This window comes from Phalacrocorax aristotelis, chromosome 14, assembly GCF_949628215.1.
Source record: "Phalacrocorax aristotelis chromosome 14, bGulAri2.1, whole genome shotgun sequence".
Taxonomy (NCBI): Eukaryota; Metazoa; Chordata; class Aves; order Suliformes; family Phalacrocoracidae; genus Phalacrocorax; species Phalacrocorax aristotelis.
In genome coordinates, this window is record NC_134289.1 from 8,877,146 (window position 1) to 8,901,558 (window position 24,413).

The window sequence follows — 24,413 nt, forward strand, 5'->3', positions numbered from 1 at the left end:
CGTAGGACATGTTCAAATCAGTTGTACTGTTTGCATAAGTAAACGTAGTTATGCTAAGGTTTCTAAATGATTTTTTCTTGTTTCTATCATTTTATGTTAACGATAAGTTGACTTAGCATTTATGCTTCAGTGTATTTTGTTGTATAAAGAGGAGTAAAGGTAATATTTGTTGCTAGGGATGTTCATCTCCATGATGCCAGTCGCTTGTGCAACAGATAAACTGTTGCATCAGAAATGCAGCTGATTTACTTACATTACTTGAAAATTTAGTGGGTCGGCTCAACTCTTTTAAAGATGCTTCTAGTCAAGTTTCTGCGCTCTTTAGGTTGTATGCCTACAGCCCATCTCACTGTGTGAGTAAGAGGAGGAAAGCATGTGCTAATGTTACTGCCGGTCTTCCATGAACATCTGACAGAATACGCCCCGTAGAGGTGTTGATTCAGACTGTGTAGCCTGTAGAAAACCCTGTATTGCCCACTGTTCTATTGCAGATGGACGATCTGCTGAATGAGATCAGGCAGCTTAAAGATGAACTGAAGAAAAAGGATGAAACAATCAACCAGTTAGAGAATCAACTTGTAAGTATAATGCTAAATGTTTAACAGTATCTGAAGCATGCGCTGCAGAGTGTAATTTCAATATGTAATTCTTAGGAAGGTTTTAAGAGGGCTAGACGTCTAATTTTTTCCTACACTTTTATTATAACAAAGGTAGATTTGGGTTCTGTTTTAGACCCACCTGACTCATGGGTCTGTAATGGTTCAGTTAGCCGACCCATTCTACATGTTCTAGTGTGTTGGCAACTGTACACCTGGGCTCTGTAATTCTCTAGGCCAGGCGTGATTTGTATGCGTGGAACTAAGCAAGGATGTTTATACGATTGTTAAATGTATTTCATTTCCAAAACAAACACTTTGAACATAAAAATCTATAAGCTCTTCAGAAATAACAATGAGCAAAGATAAGGCACTTCATGCTTAAAGTACTTTAAAGATTAACAGGTATCAGGCCTATCATTGTATCTGAAGGTTTTCTTGCTGTTTTTTTTCTCCCTCTCCTTTCCCCTACTGTCCATTAGTTTAATAAAGAATTCCACCAGAAAATTTAAAGCTGAGCAGGGTAGTATTCAAAGTTGATTCTTTTTTAAAACAAAACAAATCATGTTGAATAGTAAGATTAAATTGGCAAAAAAAAAAAAGTTGTGGGGGCACTTTTATCGTGGTTCAGGTGGACACATAAGTCCTCAAGCAAAAGTAACGTTATGCTTTTTCCCTCTTGTTCTGACTTAACTTTGGTTTTTGCCATGTGTGCCTTTGCATTTGGTTCTGGTAAACTCACCTAGTGTGACAATTCTTGTAAAACAGCACCATGTTTTAAAGGCACTTCAAGCCAAGGCAGGATCTTAAAAGTGGGGTAGATGAGATGCCAAGAGGTGCATGCCGTATTTATTCATCATGGCTGGAGGTAGTCTTCTGTGACTGTAATCTCTACTGAAACATTTAGCATGTGCTTTTTATACATATCACTGATACTCACCTGTGATCTTCACCCTCTCCCTGTCTGGCACATGATCGTTCCCTCTAAAACAAAAATGAAAGGTTAAGATTTGGCTTTCTGCTCTGCCTAAACAACAGTATTCTAGATCACAGGATACCAAAACGAATTGTCTTGTCTACTAGTATTTTGCATTAAGTGTTGATTTTTTTTCAGTGCGCTTAGTCTCACTCGTACTCTCAGCCTTCAAAGATTTCTTCAAGGAAATCTTGCCTTCCTGGTAGGCCGTGTGCCTAATTACTGTAGTGACTGAACACACTGTTGCAGCCAAGGAACTCTGCTGTAAAGATGGGTAGAACTTATATTTGTAATTGCAAGGTGACTTAATGTGGTGCTTCAGAAATTTAAGTGAATCAAAAACCCTTTCCAAAAGTCAACATTTATTCTAAATTATTTCTTTGGGAAAAGAAGCAGTTGTGTGGCACTAAATACTAGTTTCTGCAGTTTAATGATATTGTGCTATATTGCCAAGTAATGCTTGATGTTTGAACACTGGGCCTTGACTGTGCTTTTCAAGTATCTTAGTTACTTTCTAACAAATTCTCCTTTCTCCTTCTCTTTTTGGGGGTGATTAAGACCACTAGATGTAACTGCCAGAAAGACAGTCAAAAACCTGCAGGGGCAGCGGGCGTATATGCTGACAAATTTACGCAAACCTCCTGGAGGAGGAGTTCTGTGAGTAAAATGTGCCATTCCTTCTTGGGTATGACTTCCTGCATTTCACTCCCCAGTTCTATATTTGCTGTCGTACAAGTTGGCATTGTTTAAGAGATTCTGTGCTGTATGGGAGTGGTATCCTTCCTGCTGTGCATCCCTTGCATTCTTTGCAGCCCTCTTATTTAAAATTTATTACAAACATTTCTTTTAAAATAAGTAATTACACTTGAGAAGTCTCTTCTTTAAAATAATCACCTTCTGCACTATTTAAGTTACAGTCAGCCCAAGCTGTATATCTAATCATACGCAAGATATTTTACTATATCCTGCCTTTAAAGTCACAGGTGTCTGTATTTGTTTGTTTTTCCTGATTAAAGTTTCACTGTTGATGTGCTCACCTCTGTTGAGGAAAAGCAACTAAGTTTCAGTCCATAAGTGCAAAAACAAAAGGTATTTTTATTAATCATTTGTTTGAAGAACTTGACTCATTCAAAAATTATTGGGTGAAAATCACTTTGACGAAGGACATTTTCATTCCCATATGTTGTTGCGTGCATCCCATTTGCTTCCATTATATAAAAGTTATATTCTTCATGGAACGCTAGTAGAATACTTAGGATGGGGGAGGGACAAGATATTTGATATTATTTAATAACAAGGAATTATCTTCGAACAAGGCTTTTCTCAGTCATCAGCAAATAGTCTTTGGATCTTGAAGCTGCTGTTCTACTTAGAGAATCCTTAGAGAATTTCTTTAAACGATTAAAAATGGGTTAGATTTTTTTTCTTTGTTTTTACCCTGTCTTGAGTTACTTGATGTAAGGTTGTAGTAAAGATAAATCACCCCTGCTATCCTTCTAAAATTACTCTTTTGAATATATAGTGCTAGGATGGAAATGCCATCACGCTGTATGTTCCCCAGTTGCTAGCAAACAGCTTTATCCTGTTGAGACCATGCTTTCCAACTGTCTTCTCTCTGAATAGAACCTTAAGTAGCTTTTAGCTTGCTCCGACCCCTCTGTTCTGGAAAGTGTGTGTTATGTCTTTGATGTTTATCCTGTTTGTTTCTCTTTTCCTGTTACTTTGTAGCTTTTGAGCTCTTGTATTGTTTGTTTCCCAAGTTTTAATTTCCTATCTGTGAAGTTCACTTGATGTTGATGACCAGGTTAGTGGCTGTTGTTTCAGTGTCATTTTTTTCCTATCATTTTCTGCTTAAATTCAGAAACAGATTAACTATTGACAGCTAGCTGCTCATTGCAGAAGCTTTAGTTTGATCAACCTGTGGTATTAATCAATAAGACAAAGATATTGGAGAAGATAGGGAATGCAAGTTGATGACTCAGGTAAAAAGAGTCATTTAGCCCAATGGTCTGGCTTGCTCAGGCTGACGTATGTGTCTTCTAAGGTATTCAGTAGTTTTGTTAAAAAAAGGCACTCTTTTGTCACGAAGGAATTTGAGTTAAGGGAGAAAGAATATAATTAAAAACAACCTGTGCTGTCTCATGGTTGGGTGTGTGTGTATATAGATGTATACATATGTATATGATACACATACATCTGTGTGTAGGCATATGCTCATTAGGTGCGCATAATAAGCATCTCAGTATTTTTATCTTCACGTGTAAAGTTTCTCATGAAAATCACTAAAGGAATTGAAAGGAATTAGGAAAATTCATGAAGTATTGACCAATTTGCAAAGTACATTGCTTTTCAGGCACTTTAATTTGTGTAAGCAAACAGATTGGTATGAGCTCATTAATGTGGGATTTCTTAAAGGGGCACAACAGTCTTGCTGTTGGAGCAGAGTTCCAGTTCTAATGATCAGACCTCATCTTCTTCGTTTAGTAGTTCCCCTGCTAACATGCATTTGTATGCTGCATTGCATGGCTTAATAGAAGTATAAGTGTAGAAAAAGCCTTGGCATGAAATCATTGTTGATCTGGGACTCAGTGACATAAAATGTCACTTGCAGTAGGAAGGGGAGACAACCAGGTTTGTCTTGAGGCAGGAGCACAATAAACAGAAATAGCAGGAGACAAATGAGTAAAATGTATTCTCACAAAAAGAGTCTTAAAAAGAATAATTCTTTTGATTTGTTAACATTCCTGTTCAGTTTAATATAATGGTCTTGAACTGAGAGCGCAGGCTGTGAGAAATAGGATTTATTGGTCCTAAACATGGTATGAATCATGAAATTATGGTCATGAAATTATGACATTCTTATATAGACACTCTTTAAAACCAAATTATAATTGAAATGTTGGCAGTGAGAGTACAACTCCTTTGAGACACATAATTTTTTTCCTTCTTTAAGCCTGTTAATAGTTATCAAAGTTGATGAATATTTGACTGTTTCATTTTTTTTTCCCTGTAGGTGTTGACTTGTCAGTCACTTTAAATGATGGTGAATATCAGGAAGTTTAGTTAGATTATCATAACTTTCAAGATTATTCTGACAGTTACAAATTCTAGCAGAACCGATACTATGTGTTGATTCCCGAAGCATAAATAACAGTCTAGGAACAAATAGTAATTTGCTTCCAGAAACGTGCTTAACAAACATTGTTAATGTAGTGTTTCATAAAGAATAGATGCTCAAATGAACTAGGAAATAAGTGAGAGTGGAAATTAGCTATTAAAAGATCTGTTAGGAATTTAAGACCATATGAATTGCAGTAATTTATTGCAGTTCTACTGTCCATTTGAAATAGCTAGCACTTCTGATCTCTTCATCGTTCTCCCAGTAAATTGGCAAGTGAATATCATTAAACATTCTCTTTAGAAAGTCGTGTTCTTATCTGTGCTTTCTTTATTACCAGAATTGTCTAAAAAATGGCCCATCCTGTTGTGATTGTAAACTTTTCTGGGGTTATTCTCTCTAGGGACCGCATAGGGGTTTTTCTCCCTATTTAAAGGAAAATATATACATAAATGGAAGCTATGTAACTTTAGGTTAGTCCTTGGAACTTAGTACTCCATGTAATAAACCTAGTGGCTGAAAATAAATGTCTTGAAAACTGGGCAAATGAAGAATTAACCTATTGCCTAGCCACTGTCTGCTATGTGGTGCTGCTTGTAAGCAGTGTCCTGACAGTATGCTCAAAACTAAATGATGTAATTGCTGACTGTTCGTATAGACAATGGTAACCTAGAGGGCAACACTTCTGGTTAGCTGTACAAGAATTCCCTGACGGGGCAGACCATGACATTTCTAGAAGGATTTCTCATACATCTCTTATACTGAATTCACTTCCAGTTAATTTATGCCTATCATTTAACTGTCATGGAAAAAAACTGCAACAAGATCAAAACCTGGAAGAAGGTATTGAACATAAAATTACCTGAAGAAATTAATGTTGATGGACAAAGCTCACAAAGAAGAAAAATGCAAGCATCCATTGCCACAATTGTCTCGCAGGCTTTGCAGCATTGTTTCTGTAATACCAAACACTGACATCTTTTATAAGACTTTGAGGGTAGAGGGGTTAGATGTCAAGTTTATGTTGACAAATTTGGCTTCTTGAACCAGTGTTGACAAATTATTTGGCTTCTCAAACCGGAAAGGTTGTTTGTAGTTTGCCTCCTTGTCTTTTACTTGTCAGCATCTACAAAGTCTGAATACGGATGAAGATATCTGTAAAGGATTCTGGTTCCTGAGGTCCAGCTCCTTAGCATAACACAACTCCTAGTTCATGGGTGCTCTTCCTGCAACAGTAGGTAGTATACAGTAAAAGCTGATTTTTCTCCCTGGTCTTGGAATAGTACAACACTGATGAGAATACATTTTGCTTCCTAAATGTGTGTACAAATTCATTCTTGTCTGGTAAAATGACAACAAAAAATTCAGTTTGCCTGGGAGCATGCATATACTTGTTCTTTGCTACATCTCCTCTCCTCCTGCGCTGAGATATTTTTTGCCTTCCATGTGAGTATTGTTCCAATTTGTCATTCCAAAGCCTTTGACATCAATTGTTTTTGATGAACCTTCATAATACTTTGGCTGTCTTTGTGTACTGTTGTTTTTTGAGTATGTCCTTCCACGTTAGCCTTAAGGTTTCTGTATTCTTTGTCTCTGCAACTATGAATTTAATCTTCCAGGTTTTGAAGCCTAGTTGCTGTGTTAGTGTTTATCTTTGCATTCAGCCCAGGTTTCTCTTGTCGTCCAGTGCTCTGCTGTTCACTTGCTGATCCATTATAACGTACGTTCTTGGTGAGAAAGTACCACGGCTGGACTAGGTAGTCATGTTGCGCATGTTTCTTGCTCAGTTGCCATTAACGGTGCATAGCATGTAGGCACATGCACAGAAGAGAGGTCCTTCAAACCTTTCACAGGAAATTCTTGTCGGTTTAGGGTAAACCAGCACATAAGACTGGGGTTTGGGGTTTGTTGGTTTGTGGTTGGTTAGGTTTTTTCATGGGTTTTTTTTTAGATCTGAATACTTTTTAAAAGATTATTGCATGTCAGAACTGCTCATTCACAATCTCATTCTGGGTGCTAGGCTAGCAAGAGAAGCCTGCTGCAAAAACATATTGTTTTTCATTGATACTTGAAGTATGTCATTCTCGGTTTGCTCACGATGTGGAGTTTGAGTGAGAGTGTAGGTGAGACACAGCAAAAATCATCTCTTCTTGGAAGCGCTCGAATGCTCCTGCTGTATGGAGAAAAATGGATCTTTCTTGTACTTGTGTTTCTGCAGCAGAAAAGACTTTTTAAAGCAGAAGCAGTTTTGGATATTGGTGTATCCTTGGGAAAAGAGCTGGAATATTTGGCTCTTGGCCTAAAATTACTGTGCAGCAGTAGCTTAAAAATATTTCTCTTGTCCTTTTCTGGCAGAAGCAATTGCTTTTGTTCATGTGATTGTTCATTCTAAGGTTGAGCTCTCTTCAGAGCAATGGAAAACTCTGGCCTTAATATCCTCATAGTAGCCTTTTTTTAAAAAATAAAAAAACCCCAACCCACCAACAGTTTTGCAGTGCAGTTAGGGTAAGAACTTCATAAAGCATTTAGCAGCAATTGTACAGTTCATCAGGATCTCTGAAGAGCATTCATAATTTTGTTCTCGTTTGTAATCTGCACTATTTCAGCTGCTCTTATTTTCCCACTCCTGAGTCTCCTATTTTGCCTTGTATTTAAAATTCTGAATCACATCTCTTTTGGGATGCTTTTGCTATTTCACAATTCCAGTATCCGGGAAATGAGAGGAATGGGATTTAAGTTGAGTGGCTGAATGCACATAACAGCTTGGGGTAGGAACAGTTCTGACTGTGCAAGTGGAAAGACTTGCATCAGACTAGGCTTCAGAACCCAGAAGAATCCCATCAAATTTTTTTTTTATAGAAGCTGAGGTAAGTCATGTTCTCATCTTTAATTTCTGGTATTGCTTGCTTAAGAGTTTTATAGACTTCTTAATAGTCAAGCATAAAATACATTGTGATTCAGGTTTTTCTTCTTCCCTACATGTAGTGGGAAACTGCCACATTTTTGATATTTTGAATATGTACCATAATCTGAGGAGACGTGCATATTAGCATTTGTTTTTTCTCCTGTTCTTTGGATTTCTTGGGAACTTCAGCATCCACTTGACAAATAGAAGGGGATGGACGTGAACTGCCATTTAAAGGAGAAAGCTTTGTCAATTTGCTGGAGTCTTATAAAATAGTATTAAAAGTCATCTTTTCATAAGCCAGGCTTACTTGCAGACACTTATCTCTTAATGTGTTATATCTACAGGATAACTTTATCATTTGTAAAATCAGTGTAATTTATAATACCCATCTTAATAAATTCCCGGTGCTATATTTCCTGGTCCTTGGTTCAATTGATGTTTGTTTTAATTACCTTATTTGTTGTATAGTCCAACAAAGCTTCTTATGATTTTGTTTTTTTATAAATAAGAAATCTGACAATTATTTGACATAGGCCTGTGTGGAGCAGTGTTAACTCTCAAGACTGCTGCCAGAGGAAGAGCTAGTTGTTCTGCTTCTCAGATGATAGAATGTTCCCCAGCACCTGGGAGCAGGGGGCTGAACCGTGCCTGGAGAGCCGTTCGGTTCAGCAGGGAAAGCACTGAAGGAAGTTACTTGCACTTTCTTCATTTGCTTCCCCAGCCAGAGTAATGAATAAATACCATGAAGAATTATTCAGAAGACTGTACTTAGTGCTGTGCTCTGAAGTGCTAATAGCGATGCTTAAAAATTACTGGAATGTATCAAGACATCTAAATATTTCTTTGCTTTTACAATAGTATCATAATTGTATGTAGCTCGGCTGGCTCATACTTGTCTTAATCTCTCTTTTTAGAGAGAGGAAGGGAGAGGATATAAAACCTTCACCTCCCTTCTTAATTTAGTATGTTAAAAATTTCAAAGAACTCTGGAAAAGCCCATTGCCAACTCAAACAAGTCTCTACAAGATGATATGTGCCTGATAATACTGTGCTTTTTACGATCTGGAGATTCACTTATGTTTAGAAAATGGAAAGAATTTTTTGTCGTTGTTGTTCCACCACCCTGGAACAGCTCTTATTAATGTCTCATGAATCATTGATTAATCTTGTTCCCAGGAATACTTCTCAATTTAATACCTACTCAGCTGATGCCACATATTACATTATTCTGTCGTATTGCTTGACTGAAGCTAGTACTGTTGTTGTTTCATGCAGCAGTCTACAAATTGTGTTGATGTTAATGACTGCTGATGGAGGACTGTAAGAACATGTTAGGTAATCAATATCTCCATCTAGAGATAATCAGATTAAACAACTTCTTTCAGTTTTTTTCCTTGAATTTTGTTCCAGTAATTGTTTTATCTCAGCTACTGAAGAAGAATAAAGAAGACTTGTCAGATTTCTTTTCTTTATTTCCTTCTCTACTTTAAAAATGTTCTGGCTAGCAAATTCTAAGACTAGACTAAGTGCATGCATAACTAAGTTACATTTTAGCAGTACTGAAACTTGGAATAGTGGTGGATAAAATCTAACTAGATTAGGATAACTGGAAGGTCAGGGAAGGGTTTAAAATTTTGCTAGGATAAATAAAAGCAGAATATTTCTTTATAGAATTATTGTGATGCTTAACATACTTTTCAAAGAAACATGAAAATAAAATACTACTTTATTGTTTGTCCAGCCCTGGCGGTATGATCTGCAGCAGATATGCCAGCAGAGGAACTAGAGAGGAGGAACAGGCTGTGTTCCTGCTTTCTTTCGTACAGACGTTCTTTCAGATATCGTATGCCTGCTGTCTGAAAGAGTAGATACAGCTGCTTGCTGTTGGTATCTGCTGACTACTGTAGCCGGGAGGCAATGGCAGTCACTGATCTTAGCACTAATATTCCAGAAGTTGTAAAAGCAGAAGTTTTCAGCTGCTAAATGGTGAAGGGGTTGTAAAGACTGAAACCTGTCTTGCTGAAATAGGAAATCAAGATTATGTGATTTAAGAGGGAGGTTCCAGCTTGGATAGATTTCTTTGAAAGGTAAGGGCATGGAGAAAACAATGGACTGCATAAAATTGGTTTCCTGTTTTGAGAATCCAGCAACCGCAATGTGTCGCTTCTGTGGTGATCGGAAACACCTGACGGGCAAACCCTGCGTGGCATTGAGGGGCACAGTTCTCTGGTCTTGGAAGGCTCAAGCTTCAAGAGCAAAGTGCAAGGATAACAGTTACATGTCGCCTCTTTCACATTTAATACTACTATCAAAATATGAGTGAAGTGGACTCTAAAGTACCAGGATTTGCTAGAAAATCTGTTTCTATGCATTAGACAGGTTTTGTTGCAAACTAAAGCTGACTGGTTTTCCAGCAGATCAGTATTAAGCAACTTACTGCTTGGTGATGCATTTTTAAAACATTTTTGAAAGCTGTAAAAAATACAATTTTGAGCATTTATTTTACACATGAAAAGCTCAGCTCCCATACTTTTCCCTTAAACACATCTTTAACAGAAAAGTATGCATATACATTGAGTAAAAATTGAGGTATTTTGTAAGATTTCTGATTAAGGCATCATAATGTCATTTTTCCTCTGGGCTTTAGTAGTGTATAGCATTTGCTTCTACGAAGTAGAACAACTGGGAAATAAAATGATACCTTTCTGGGGGAAAAAGAATGGTGTGGCTTTTTGGTGTCTTGTTTTTCCCTGTTCTCTTTTTTTATTATACTTCTCCCCCTCTCTCTCTCTGCACAGGGTGGGTATTCTGCTCCCTCCTTCTCTCCCTGGCAGGGCTCATTCCAGGGCATCCCTCGGACTGTTCCACCGCACCGCAGACAGAGTGAGTCTGTACCTCTCACTCATCTCCCTCACCGTGTTCCAGTAGAAGCTTCCCCTTTGCACGCACTGTTCATCTCGTAGCATCCTCCTTTCTCAGGCAGATTTACAGGCACACACAATAGTCTGTGGCTAACCAAAATGCTTCCTTCAGCCGGTGCATAAAGCAGCTTTATAACAGTTAAACGCTGATTTACTTCAGCAGTTCTCCAGGCAACCCTGAGTAGGCCCTTGTTTCTAGTCTTGTCTTAACATAAATCTTGCCTGCTGCATTTTCCCTTTCTTTTTCATGGCTGTAATATACTATCCTGTTTGTGTATGTGTTCTGTTTGCTCATAAGTCCACACGCATGCATATGTGGATTATTTACATAAATACATTGTGGATGTATGTAAAAATGTTGGTGAGAAAGTGTTGTTTTCATTGCCTCTTGTGAGAAGTTTTCTTAACTTTTCAGAACGGCTTCCCTGAAACTTAATTTCCCCCTCCACCCCTCGGTATTTGTTGTAAAAAAAAAGCTTCTAATACATTGAAGTGGCTGTTGCAAAACTTGCATGATTTATTAACATTCCTTAAGTGCTAGCTACAATGTGGGCTGATATAAGATGCGTTTGTTCTCTTGGCTTGGATCTGCAAAACAAAAGACAATTGCTGGTTTTAAAACTGTATGCTTACGTAGACATAGAGAAATGGTAAGTCTTATTTTGTGCTTTGGTATTGCATTAAAAACAGATAATTGTTCAAAGAAATATAACTAGTTCATAAAGCTACAGTTATATTTTTAAAATGTACTGTAATTTGAGAATTACAGTGTGTTTGCCTAGCAAAGCCCAAGAGTGTATTTGGACAAGAAATTAAGGAAAAAGTAAAATTATGGAAACAAAATATGATTTCCAGGGCCAATGGAGATCTGAAGCGGAAGCTGCACCTTGGAAAACTAAGCTTGCATATATTACAGGTTGCAATAATCCTAATTTATCTCAATTACAAGAAAAAAAATATTGTCAAGTATTTTGTAAGTTGTTTCAAATACTCTCTTGATGTTTCTGTGACAATGTTCATTTAAACAACTCATGAGGAATGCACAGCCTGTTTCATAGGCTTTTCTCTATGCAATGGAGGGATGTGCTTCATTTTCCTGTGGAGTTTGTGTGTGTAACAGAGAGCCCCTAAAGCGCATCATCACATCTGTTTCTGGGTAGAGAAAGGGCCAGCAGTAGCACAGCCTGGCTGTTTTGGTGTCCTGTCGGTAGAGAGTCTGAGTTTAAAAAGATCAGGTTTAGACCTGAGGAGCAAAGAAACGCCACGTTTTTGGGGCTTACTCATCAGAGTCAGAATGGAAGGGTGGGCCTGAGCTGCCAGATCTGTGCCTCTGGTGTCACATCATTCTCATTGACTGATCAGCTGAAGAAGAAAACGTTGCTGATCTCTTACCTGTCCTCAGAGCCCCCGCCTCATTCCTGCAGTAACAGCAACAGCTTTTTATTCAGGGATTCCATGGCGAACTGCCATTCGGAAAGCAGGTTGGATTTTTTTAGTATCCATCTTATACATTGAATTCTATTAATTGCTAGTGAATGAAATAAAGTAGATTAAAATTGGCCATTGACTAATTACCCTAAACTATAATTAACCTATTGCTTAGGAAAATAAATGCTTCCTATAACTGATTGTTCCTAGCCTTTTTCTTTAAGTCTTAGCTTTGATCAAAAGATAAATACTGAGAATAAAAATACAGTATAGGTTAGGAGGTTTCTTGGATGTTTTTACTGTCACTCTTGCAAAACCAATGATTTATTGCTGTCTGAAGAGTCCCAAAAAGTAGAGCATCACCAGAATTACCACTAGCATCCTTCTTTCCCCACATTACCTCTTCCCTTGCTTCAGTGGCTTTAGGTCTGCTGGTTTTTGAGCTGGTGTGGAATGTCAAATGCGGGGTTTCAAGGCAAGTGGTGAGCTGGGTTATAACCACTAAAAACAGGAAAACAGCTTTAAAGTCAATGTTAGTGTTGTTTTGCAACAATATAGAGAAGGTGGTGGGAACATGAAATGCTCTCGGTGTGTGTTTTGGCTGTTTTCTCTGTCTGGAGATCCTGGAATTGAAACATTTCTTCTCCAACTTCTCAATCCCGAACCTAAAATTTCATCTGCGCTTGTGAATGCTGGAGGTTTCTTCATGGTGTTGTTGATAGCTGATGGATGCATAGATCTCACACAAGCACTGTAGATTATGAGTATAAATCTGTAAACTGTTCATATTTAGATATTTAGATGTTTATGTACTGTAATATAATTTTACTACTGCTGTGCAGGATAGGTAATATATCCCTGCGATATAATACTACGATACTATCATTTGCTTACAGTTGTTCTCTCTCGGCACCAGTTGCGGTGTTAGCATACCTACCGCTTCACTCGCCCTATGAACTTACCCTATTGCTGCACTTTGTTAACATGCCTTAGAATGGGTTGTTTTGCACTTCTAATGAGAATTAATTTTTAATTCTTTAACTAACTTCACGTTGTTTCAACAGCCTTGGTAACAGTTCAGCATTTTGATTTCATAAACACTTTCATAATAATACATTGATTTTTGACATTTTTATGAACAAAATTGTATGGTTTTATTCCTATAACTCCCATATGTGTCTTGAACTCAACTCTTGTATAACGGTCCTCTATTTTTCTCTTGGTTATAGGATATAACTTGATGACATAGCAAACTTTCTCCATTACAGTCTAAAACTTTTGCATTTGTATTCTGGAGCTTTAACGATGCAGCTCTAGAAATGCGGTATTTAGAATACACATTGTCAACGAACCAGTTACAAACTCTGCTTGTAATACAAGAATATTATACCAGTTTCTCTAGGCCTCTAGCCCCAAGTGCTTCTCCACACAGAAACGCAGGTGAAAACTGCTTTCTTACACCAGCATCGCAGCTGTTCACATCTCTGCTTACTGTGCACTTCATGGAAAAATTATTTAGACTTTCTGTGTGTAAGCATTACAGTTAAAGGTCGTGTAGGCAATTCTAGCAGGTGACATATGGTTTATCATCACCAGCAAGACAGGTAGTGTATGCACATCGACTATACATCTGGTCCAGGCTTTGCTTTTTCATACCTTTTCTTTAAACAAGGGTATGTTGCTTAACACTGTGAAAAGTTTCCAAACTTTTATTGGCTGATTCAGGTTCTTCGTAGGATATACGAAGTGTTGGTGTTAGCAGAGCAAAGGTGCTTCAGAATATTATCTTGAATATTCTGGGACAGTGGGAAATTACCAAAAATGTCCTGGAATCATTACATTACAGTTCTTTATATGTATTTTTTTTTTGCTCTGAGATGAGTTTTCAGCTATATAAAGAAATGTCTTTTAAGAAAAACTGCCTTCTCCCAAGTTGCATAGTCGCAGATTGGTCTACAAGATAAATGTCTTTTGTACCTAAGTATGTACTTGCAAACAAAACTTAATTTTATGTGTGGTCATATCTGTCTGTTTGCACATATGTATGGATTTCTGGATGAAATGCCTGCCTTGATGTAGCTATACATTACTTTCAGGAATTTTTCTTTGAGAAAGAGAGTATTTTGAAGTTGGTGTTTATATACAGACTATGCAGAAAAAGAGAATCCTATGCCATATTACCAGTTATTTTACTACCTCCATGCTATGGTGATTGGTGGTTTAAAAAGAAAAAAAATTAGAGTTGTTTTGTATCATTATTTGAAGTCATACTCCATACTGTGGAATCCTATATTACAATGTTGAAATATGGGCATAATACAGCTAGCTAAAAGGGGGGGGATCTAAAATGAAGGAATTGGCAAATGCTACAGATTTCAGGTGTGAAATCTTGATGTTTTCCAAAGGTAGAAAATGAAAGTTGTCCAGTTTGGCCTTCCAGTAAGGCTGTGTCTTCAAATGAAGGCTTGTGAAATGACAGCTTTTCCTGTGCAAAGGCAGTGAGATAAGGGATGTCAGAACTGATCAGAAAGTGAAACACTGATGTAGCAGGGTTTGTGTGTCTGTCCCCCAGCCCTCTCAAGAAAAAAAAAAAAAAAAAAAAAGATAAAGAAACCATGGTAGTTTGGAGCCACTTCAACCTTGTGAGTGAGTTGCTAGGAAGATGAGTTATGAAAACAGTATGGGCAACATGGTCAAAATATGTAATACAGTGTAAATTAAGACATTGTTCATCGTTAGATACCTAACATGTATGTGCATAGATGCAAACATTTTTGATGTATACAGTTGTATTCATACACACAAATTCTAGTTACAGCTCTAAACAGTATTTGAAGTGTAACAGAACAACTGTGTAAAAGATTTCAAGTTATAAAAGTGAAGCTGTTCCATGCAGGTCTTGCTGTAAAAATTATTTGTACTGCATTAAACACTACCTTTGTTTCTGGAAGGTGGATTGAAAACCAATGGGGCACATGGTAATTGCAATCTAAATGGTGAAAAGTTGCAGTTCTGTCATGGCAAACTGCTCATTGTTTTGTCTTGGTCCTCTGACATCATTGTCCTTGTCTCTTTCTTGTCTCTGCTTTCCCATTATGCCATTGGCAAGGAGTTGAGAAGTTAGTCCATTACTTCTGTGATAAAGCGTGGTACAGTACAACTTCAGATTTCTTCCCATCTCCTCCTCACACATTTTCACTGCTGGTTGTTTTGTTTTTTTTTTGCCCTGTGCATGATGCATGTCTATCGGAGATGTGCATGCAATTCTCAGCTTTCTCATTGCTTCACTTCCCTCGTTTCTCAAAATACTGCAGGGAGAAAATGCCTTTGTTTCATTCTACAGAGGTATTATGTAGGGAATCGAGATGGGGGTTGAGGTTAAGAGATACAGACTAACCAAAGCAGAACCGAAGGGAATTTTGAAGTAGTGACATAGCAATGAATATCATTGTGATGACCACATTGATTTAACTTCTTTATCAGTATAACATACTTGTCTCAGTCTTCTAATACAAAGCTGACACAACCTCAGTGGTTCAATAACTGTGTAGTAAAGGTAATATTCTTTGTGGATATGTTGTAATTTTTCTCTGGATAATGTAACAGGCAGTTTTACTTGAGAGAAGTAAGAGAAAAACCTCTTAAGTTCATGTGGTAGGGACTGATTTAGTCACTTTGGTGCATCAACACATGCAAGTCTGAAGCTTTTGCTGGTACAGAGAAGTCAGCTTCTTTTGTGCAAAAAGGAGCGTGTGCACAAAACATTTTGTCTAATGTGCTTTCAATTTGGGGAGAATTCATCTCCTTCAGTTACATGGTGCCTGAAATGTTTGAGTCCAACTTTACATTTTAGGAGTGTCCCAAAGGAAAGCAGGTGTTTGTCCACCTGAATATTTTCTTTATGGGACAAAATTAGAAGCCTGGTTAGCGTGACAGCCTGCACCAAGTCATGGTCTGTCCCACCCTGAAATATTATCAGAAGTGCACTCAAAGCAGTGCAGATTACAAACTTTTTTTTTCAGATTTCTAGGAAATAAAATACTATGCCTAGAAGGTGGAATGCTACTTTATCTTTCTGTTCTCCCTCCTTCTTGTGATGGAATTCACCAAGTACTAGTCCTTCTGCTGGCTGTTCATTTGACTAACAACATGGTCATAATTTAGTAAGATTTCCCTAGTAGAAGGAAGACTTGTGTATAAGGCCAAGATATAAGCTGTGGCTGAAGATAATGCAGCTTTCAGTGTTAGATACCTTATGAACTGTTACTTGCATATTTTGGAAGTGGTGTTTTTCTGCTCTCAGTGTCATTTTGAATGTTAATGCCTGTAGCAATTTGAAGAGATTAAAATCCGTAATCATGTTAATGGGACAGACTTTGACTAAGTAGAAATACAGAAATAGAAAACAGCACAGTATTTAAAACAACTTAGGGAAGATGATACCATAGCTTTAGTGTCCTCATAATTCTGAGCATGTTTCTATGAGTTTTTAACTTTTGAATTGCTAAATTTCTGGATATTAAGCTGCTTAGACCTTTTTGGGTTATGAAGGATAATGCAGAAAATTGGTATTTGGCTATTTTTAATATCTAAAAATGCAAAACTGTCAAAACGGAAAAGCTTAAATAATACCTAGTTTTTGTTAGAAGAACTTGAAATAGCATTATCAAAAGTTTGTTGCTTTGCTGCATTTCAGATGGTTTTGTGTTTAACTTAACTTCCCATACGAATTTTGTATCTTCTGTAACTTACAGATTTTTTTATTTTGCTGGTTAGTATAACTAGGATTACTTGATATAAAGTTAGATTTGTAATGCTCAGATTAGATATTTATCTGCGTTTTTGAAGATTGGCATTTAGAAATCCTTTCTAGGTGAGAGGAAAAAGTTTTCTGACAATTGTTTTTACCTATTGGAATTTAACGCACTACTGCTTACTATAAATGTACTAATGGTTGACTTCAAGTAGGATTAGAAAATTGGAATTATTTTAAGTATTTGTATGGGAATACTGGTATATAGCGCTTTGGTTTCTGCACTCATTTTAGCAGTTCTGGGGTCTCAAATCAATAAATCATTTTTGGCTCATCTGTCTTTTAGCTCCTAAGCTGGAGAGATGATGACTTCTGTAACCTATTACGTAAACACTGAAAAATGACAAAAACATCTGGAGGATTCAATTTTTTAAGCTATAACTCTCCTAATGTTTTGAATTATTAATTGGGTTTAGTAGTACTTTCCTGTAAGATTGCTTGGTTAAGAAGGATTCAAAGTTAAGCTAGTTTTGGTCATGTAAGGAATAATGTTTTGATACCAATTTGACACCATTTTGAAAGCACTTTTCTTATTCTCCTCCTCCCTCTTTCCAAAACATTCAGACTGCTCAACATATTTGCACTTACCTATCACTTTCAGATGTCACCAGTCCAGCTTAGACGCTGCCTTTGCTTACAGGTAGAACTGGTATATTCTAAAGGGAAAAACGGCTAGTAAATCAAAATTAGATTGAGAAACCTTGATATCTCATTACCATTAATTTTTTTTTCTTGATGAGGAATTTTGAGGATTCAGTTTTCAGTAGGAATCCTGCCAGGGGAAAGATGAAAAGCTTAAAGAATCCAAGGACGTGCTATCGTCCCGGAAACGTAACAGGACTCTGGCATGCACAGCTATCATTACATTCTTCCTGCTGATTCTAAGAGGAGCTAAAAAGACCAGACAAATAATTGGCTGTTTCATTTAGAAGTTGCGAAGAATGTAGGAGAGTGACTGAAGTGACATTTTTAGTCAAATCTCTTAGGCAAACATTGCTCCTTTTGTACTGACTATATTTCTCTAGTAAACAAATACTATAAGCCTGTTTACTATGTACATGCAACCTATCAATTGTTAAGAATTCAAGTAGTTTAGGGATAAGTTAGCTTGTAGTAGTTCAGTTCCCCTCCTTTATAAAGAAAATGAGAAAACCATCCAAACCAGCAACTTGCTAAAATGGTAGTTTAAGTTTCAATTGGTTTGGGGTTTTGCCAGGAACTGCGGAATCTTTTCCGCAGGTCTAGGATGTGTTTGTGAGGCTAGCACACACATTAATCTTTAAAGTCTTTTTACAGGGAAGAGCAAAGAGAAAATAGAAATGACCCAGAAGAGGTACCGGCAATTCTCTTGTCTGATACGTGTCTGATCAGATTTTATCTCCTGATAAAATGTAAAATCTTCATGAAGTTATCTTTATCTCTTGGTTATCGCTGTAGTAGTATGCAGTCTCTAGCTTCACATGTACTCTGTTGTACTGCTTTGTTGAAGACGATTTCCTTTATCAGCCCCTTTGAAATCCCTTCAAGATAAAACAGTTACCTAAGTCTGGTCAGTAGCCTATTGCAAGATACCTGTATCAAATTTTCTGACCTCAGTAAGGCAAGGAAAATGCACTGTAAATTCATGTGGCCCATTAAACTCCTTTCCTGCCTGTCCAGCATAGAACACTGATAAAAGGTTTGGGGTAGCTAACTTGAGTGTGCAGTGAAGAGAAATAGAAAAATGAATACAGTCTGATAGCCATTGCCTTCATGTATTGAGCACTTGAATCAGAATTGATCAGTACTCGTGTACCATTCTTTTGCTGTCCTGCAGATTTAGGTGAAACCATCAGCCATGCCTTTTTCATGTTCCTTTAAGCTAATCAATTTCTTTTTTGTCTTTATGTTGTTGTGTATTTCAGTGCTAGTATAATTTTTTCCACTTAAGTTACAAGCCACATTTGTACATGTCCCATGAACCATCCTGTTTTGCCAAAGTCAAAGTTTTGATTAAAAAAACCCAGATATACAGCCCTTATCAAGCATCCAGTCAGCGCACGTTGGATTCAGAATGTTATCTGGTGTTTTCTTTGCCTAACATGTTGTTGTGTATTCTTTTCTCTTTAACAGCCTCAAGTACTACAGCCTTCCAGCAGCCTTCCCAGTTCCACAGACCTCGCCCAGGGAAAACTAATAAAAATGCCACATATCGAGGCCCACAGTGAATATCCTAAACATGGTCTGCATGAAAATAGCAATCATCAGAATCAAAATGCTGCAAATGCCTCCCCAACAAATAGCCTGAAAGATGTAAACACTTTAACGAGCATACAGTTAAACATAAAAGATGAGAATGCATCACACTTGGAAAATTTGAAAAATAAAAATACTGAAGACCCTGGACAGGTGGCTGGTAATAAAGAAGGTACATTACTGTCTCGTTCCTTTTTTGAGACCTCTACACGAGCTGATGCCAGAGAGGTGCAGACTGAACTAGCTGTGAAAGGTCAACCCTCGTTCACAAACCAGGCTTCTCGGCCAAAGACTTTAAGAATCGCAAAGCCCCCAAATGCTTTAGTGCCTCCTACAATGGCAGTTCCCGCACGATCTGCAAATCATTCCGCTGCTTCCGAGGAACCTGAGCTTCTACCATCAAGTAGTTTGACTCAGCTACAGCCAACATCTGGTCAGGATAACCTAAAGGGTAAACAGAGTCAGAAAGTGTCTAAACTTCGCCCACCAACTACGTCCTTTGTTAAATCTAAGCAAATGAGCAGTCAGAAATCCACACCACTCTCTGCAGAGCCTCAAAACACCTCTTTGAAGACTAACATCCCAAAGCCACCAGTACAGAGAAAGGAGAATGTGCAAACACACAGTACCGGTTTGCATGCTGGGGATAGTTTGCCCTCTAATCGGCATTCCCGCCTCCCTAAACCAAAGACGCATTGAGAACGTACCTACATCTCATTGAATGATGCCATACATTAACCCTACTTCCTATGTATTGACTGCCTTTGGGCTGCTTTATCTACAGCCTGCAAATCCAGAGTGAATATTAACAATAGCTTCTCTCTTTAGTGTTTGCATACTCCATCCTGTTATGTTCTGAGGCTCGTGTTACGAGCTGTGCAGCTTCCCTTGAGAGTGGTTTCTTATATCGTAGGTCTGTATTAAAGATTGAATTGCCCAGTGATCTTGGTAATGAAGCAAATACTGAAGTCTGTGGTGACCACAAATACCAGAGTTCTGCACTATGCATTTTCAGGATGGCAGAAACCATTTCTTACCTCTGTTGATTTGAGTTATTAGACAGTGCAATTACCAGTCAGTTTAACTTCTTGGTTCTGAGTACTCGTTAGGTTAGAGTGGTGGAAAATTAGACTTACTAGCAGATGTTTTATTGGCCATAATTCTGACTCTGTATTCCAGAGGCCTATGCAAAAATCCTTGTATTTTATCATTATCTCAAGACTGACATATTTAATGTTATTTAATCTGATGGGTGGGGTGGGTTGTGTTGTTTTGTTTTGCTGTAATCTGAAGTTGCTCTGTTTTTTGTTTATCCCATTTTTCACTGTTCACAGACAAAAAGCAGATTTCACAGGGTGAAATGAATCTTCTCTCTTAAACATCATAATTTCTTAAAAGATTGTGGTATGTTTTTATTGTGTTGAATAGACACGTTACTGGGTAGATCCTTGAAACGCAGTGCTAAGGTTACTTGTGCAAAACCTTCCAGTACAGGCTCTTATGAATTGGTAAGTAGGGAGCCTCTGGGAATGAGGGGTCCGTAACACCTGTGTCGAGGTTGCACAGCATGCATTTTAATTAATATTTTTTAACTTTATTGTACTACTTGTATTTATTGATTTCTGTTTAATATTGAAAGACTCTAAAGTACCTGACTTGAAATTTTGCACAAACTTTGCCATATATTTAAGGGTTTGAAACTATTTTACAGAGCAAAACTTGTATTAAGAAAGCAACTATTTAAAAAATTAATTATCTCCACTTATTTGCTTTGAGCAATCCTATTATGTCCTAATCCAGAGCTGGTACTCTTAAGAGTTTTTCAGAGATGTGTATTTTGGTTTTGGGTTTTTTGTAAATTTTTTTTTTTTGTAATTTCTAAAGAAGTGCATGATAACTGGGAAGGAGCTTTTTTGGGAAATAAAAGAAAAGCAAAAACATTTTTCTGCTCTCTAGGACAAGTATTTTTTCTGAAAGTGGTCTGGAAATCTATGTCCATCATGGTGCAACTATGGGGCCAGGACATGTGCTGTGAGTTAAATATGCATATCCAGTTAAGCTTTCCAGAAACTTAATGTTATGTCCCATCTCCAGCTCTTCCTTTCCTTCCCAACACTGTCTCTTGTGTGTTACCGAGTCGGTTTTTTTATCACCTGTTCTTGAATTGGGTTTAAAATCAGCAGCAGAAGGCTTACAGTAACTTCGCTCAAAATTTGTTTTGAACAGCATCTAATGTCAGTAAAGTGAAACACAGTTAATAGTTTGTTCTAAGCTTTGGCTATAGGACGTTGGCGTATTACGGTATTTTCCTTGAGAAAATTATAGTAAGTAGGTATAGACATTTCCTAAATACGTTCAATAATCAACTTCTGTAATACAAGCCATTTAACTAGGGGTATCCTGATGGGTTACCTTTGTTGGATGGGAGAAGGAAGAAAATATAATAATCTCACCTGAATTTCTCAGTACACAGTTAATATCTAAGAAAGTTTTTGGATTTGTCACACTGTAAGTTCTTTTAAATGACAATGAAGTGGAAAAAGGAGAAGCTTGGGGGAAAAATTGGTAGGGGGGGAGGTTCTATTTCAGAATTACTTATATCAGTCTGAAATGAGAGACCTGCAGGACTTCCTCTTAACTGGGGCAAAGACCATGTAAGCAAGAAATAACAAAGGTAATGTTAATTGTTGCAGTTGATGTAGGATCAAAATAACTACACTTCAAGATTGCTGTAACGATTATCCTCCAGGAAAAATTCTTCCTTTCCTTGAAAAGCATTGAATTAGATGGCCTTCAGTGTAAGCATTTACTTTTGATAAGAAAATAAAGCTGACTTTATATATTCCCCAAAACTAGCTCCCGGCAGCTCTGTTTCTCAGGAGTTTAAAAACTGCTGAGGGAATGATCAGATTCCTGGTTTGTTTTCTGGTCCACATAGATTTCTATGGAAGATGTTTTTTTATGTTTATTTTCCTTGAAGAGAAGCTGATTTTATTTTTAGTTGTATATGATTTTGTGTAAAAAGATGGTTTTCACTTAATGCTATTGCCAGAGATATTTCGCGATGAGTTCTTTTGCTTCTTATTCTGGAGGTATCACCAGCCTGCTTTAGTGATGTTAAAATGTTTATGTTTACATTTAAAAGTACAGATATCTACCTATCTGCACCTTTACTGAAAATTAAGGAATGAAGCAAAGAGATGATCAGGGTTTCCATGGAAAAAAAAAAGATAGTTCTGAATTATTTTTCCCCCAGAAGGACAAAAATATATTTATTTTGTGGGGTTTCTGTGTTAAAGGCGCATAAATAGATTATATTCTTCATTACAGCATTTCCCCATTTTGTTCTGACAGATTAGTGAGACATGGAGCTGGAGACAGCCGGATTTAATCACGGATGAGACAGATGCTAGCCTGAATTGTATCTGTATTCAGTAGCTAACCTCGCATCCCTCTAAAGACAACTACGTATTTTGGCTCTTCAGACTTTACCAGGGAAGGCTCTGTTGCATGTCTAGTAAGTCCAGAGTATGAGCAAAGCCTGTCATTAGGCAGGCAACTGGAAGAGTAGTGGTGAAGTGTGAAGCTTCACTTCAGTGTAGGATGGAGGTTGGGGGAGACGGATAAGAGGGTGCTGTGTAGAGCTTGTCGAATGGGATTAAGTATTTCCAGGTAACGTATCTAGCTTTGGAAGGTGCAGATATATCATCAGTACTGGTGCAGATTATCCTAAATGAGTAAATTAAAGGATTTGTTATCTTCAGGGTTTGTTTTTAGGTTTCTAAAACTGGTTTATTGCCATTTTTCTTGTTCTTGATTTCTCATTCTTTTGTGCAATATTCACAAAAGTATTAAACTGCTGTTCAGTTTGTGTACAGAGGCAATTACGCATTTTAACAAGTGAATAAACACAAAAGAAAAAACCAGAATTGCACTTTAAATGAGCTTTATTGCTTGGAGTTGTGCCTAAAATAATCTAGATGCCTCCTGCTGTGTGTGGCTTTTGTTTGAAACTAATTTCCCTGCTAGTGTTGCTGTTTCCAAGGCATCTTCACATCACTTTCACAGAATTGATATGCACTCTAGCATGTTTAAAAATACTCATATAGTGTACTGAGTTTTTGTTGTGCAATGACTTTAACTGTGGAATTTTAACACCAATGGTGCAGCCAGATTATTACCTTCCCCTTCCCTGAAGCCAGTACTTCCTATGGCCAGTCAAGGCTGATGGCAAAGTCTCCCTAGGACTAGCATAGCCCCTAAAGAATAATGTTGCCAGCGTAAGTTTTTTGGGAAAAAAGTGCAATATTATCTGTTAGACTTTCTCAAAATAGTCACAAAGGCTCTGAAAATCCAAAACAGCCCTGAATTTTTCATAGAATTCCAAAAAAAGTGGGTCCCTCCACTTAAATGTCATAGCAGTGAGACTAGATATAGCAACTAGCCTGCATCATAGGTCAGTAAAATTCATTTCATCCCTGATCTAAATGCTGATTTGCTGTAACGATGCTAGAAGACTGAATATCATTTGCGTGATTTACTTTGCTTGCATGTCACAACCATATGCACATTCTAAAGTGTCATACTTGGGTAGGTTGCATGTTGGGGGGAAGTATTTCTGTTCTTGCATAACACATAATCCTCTTAATATGGACATTTTTCTTGCCATACAAATGGAAATCCGTTCCTGAATTGGGCTTCCGTAGCTATTCCTTATCTCGTCCTAGTGGCTTTTTCTGAGCAGAGTGGATTTAATACATGATCCTGGTGGTAGGTCTCAGTATAGTCATATTACAGCTACGCTATCAAGGAAATTCAGTCACTGTTGTGGTAAAGCTGCTCACTGCCTACTTAAATGTAAAAGCACCACAATAAATACAATATAATTCCAGTGTCAGTGAATTCTTAAATTCAATACTAGCTAAAACAAGAGGTACCCTTACTATCTGCTTTGTTGGTTTTGTTTTGTTTTGTTTTTTTAACCCAGGCCAGAGTAAATACTGTATATTGGAATTTGCTTGTAAAGTTGATTTAAAAACCTGTATGTAAAAATTCTTTCCTCAATGTTGCTCTAGTGAATAAAAATAAAATAATTATAAGTATCTACTTCTGCTGACTGTTTACTTCATGTATGCTTTTTTAGAGTCCTTGACTGTGCAGAATTATAGGGCTGTAACAGGAGATTTTGGGGGAGAGGGAGGTTATGTTTATGCTTACAGTAGTTTTTTTCACGGAACTGTCTTTCTCCAACAGACTTGTAGACTTCTAGCATGAGAATTTTTTACTAAAGAAAAAAGGGAAGGAAAAAAACAGACATAGAAAAGCTAAACACTTTAATGTATTGTTCCCAGATGAACAAGGACTGATGCGGCTAGCTTTTAAAGGTATGTTATTTCACCTCTAATGCACAGTTGAGGA

At 37.4% G+C, this 24,413-nt stretch overlaps 1 protein-coding gene across 11 annotated transcripts in view; it reads left to right on the plus strand.

Moving 5' to 3' along the window:
- Positions 1–24,101, plus strand: part of CCSER2 (coiled-coil serine rich protein 2) — a 75,116-nt gene extending 51,015 nt beyond the window's left edge. For 2 of the 11 annotated variants that reach the window (XM_075109816.1, XM_075109819.1), the window contains exons 8-12: positions 492–578; positions 2,131–2,229; positions 10,397–10,481; positions 15,057–15,096; positions 18,873–19,073. In XM_075109816.1, coding sequence (XP_074965917.1) covers positions 492–578; positions 2,131–2,229; positions 10,397–10,481; positions 15,057–15,096; positions 18,873–18,936 — 375 coding nt within the window. In that variant the 3' untranslated portion in view covers positions 18,937–19,073. Of the gene's footprint in view, positions 1–491; positions 579–2,130; positions 2,230–10,396; positions 10,482–15,056; positions 15,097–18,872 lie in introns of all 11 variants that reach the window. The other 9 variants (XM_075109817.1, XM_075109818.1, XM_075109809.1 and 6 more) reach the window with 7 other exon arrangements.
- Positions 24,102–24,413: the final 312 nt, after the last annotated feature.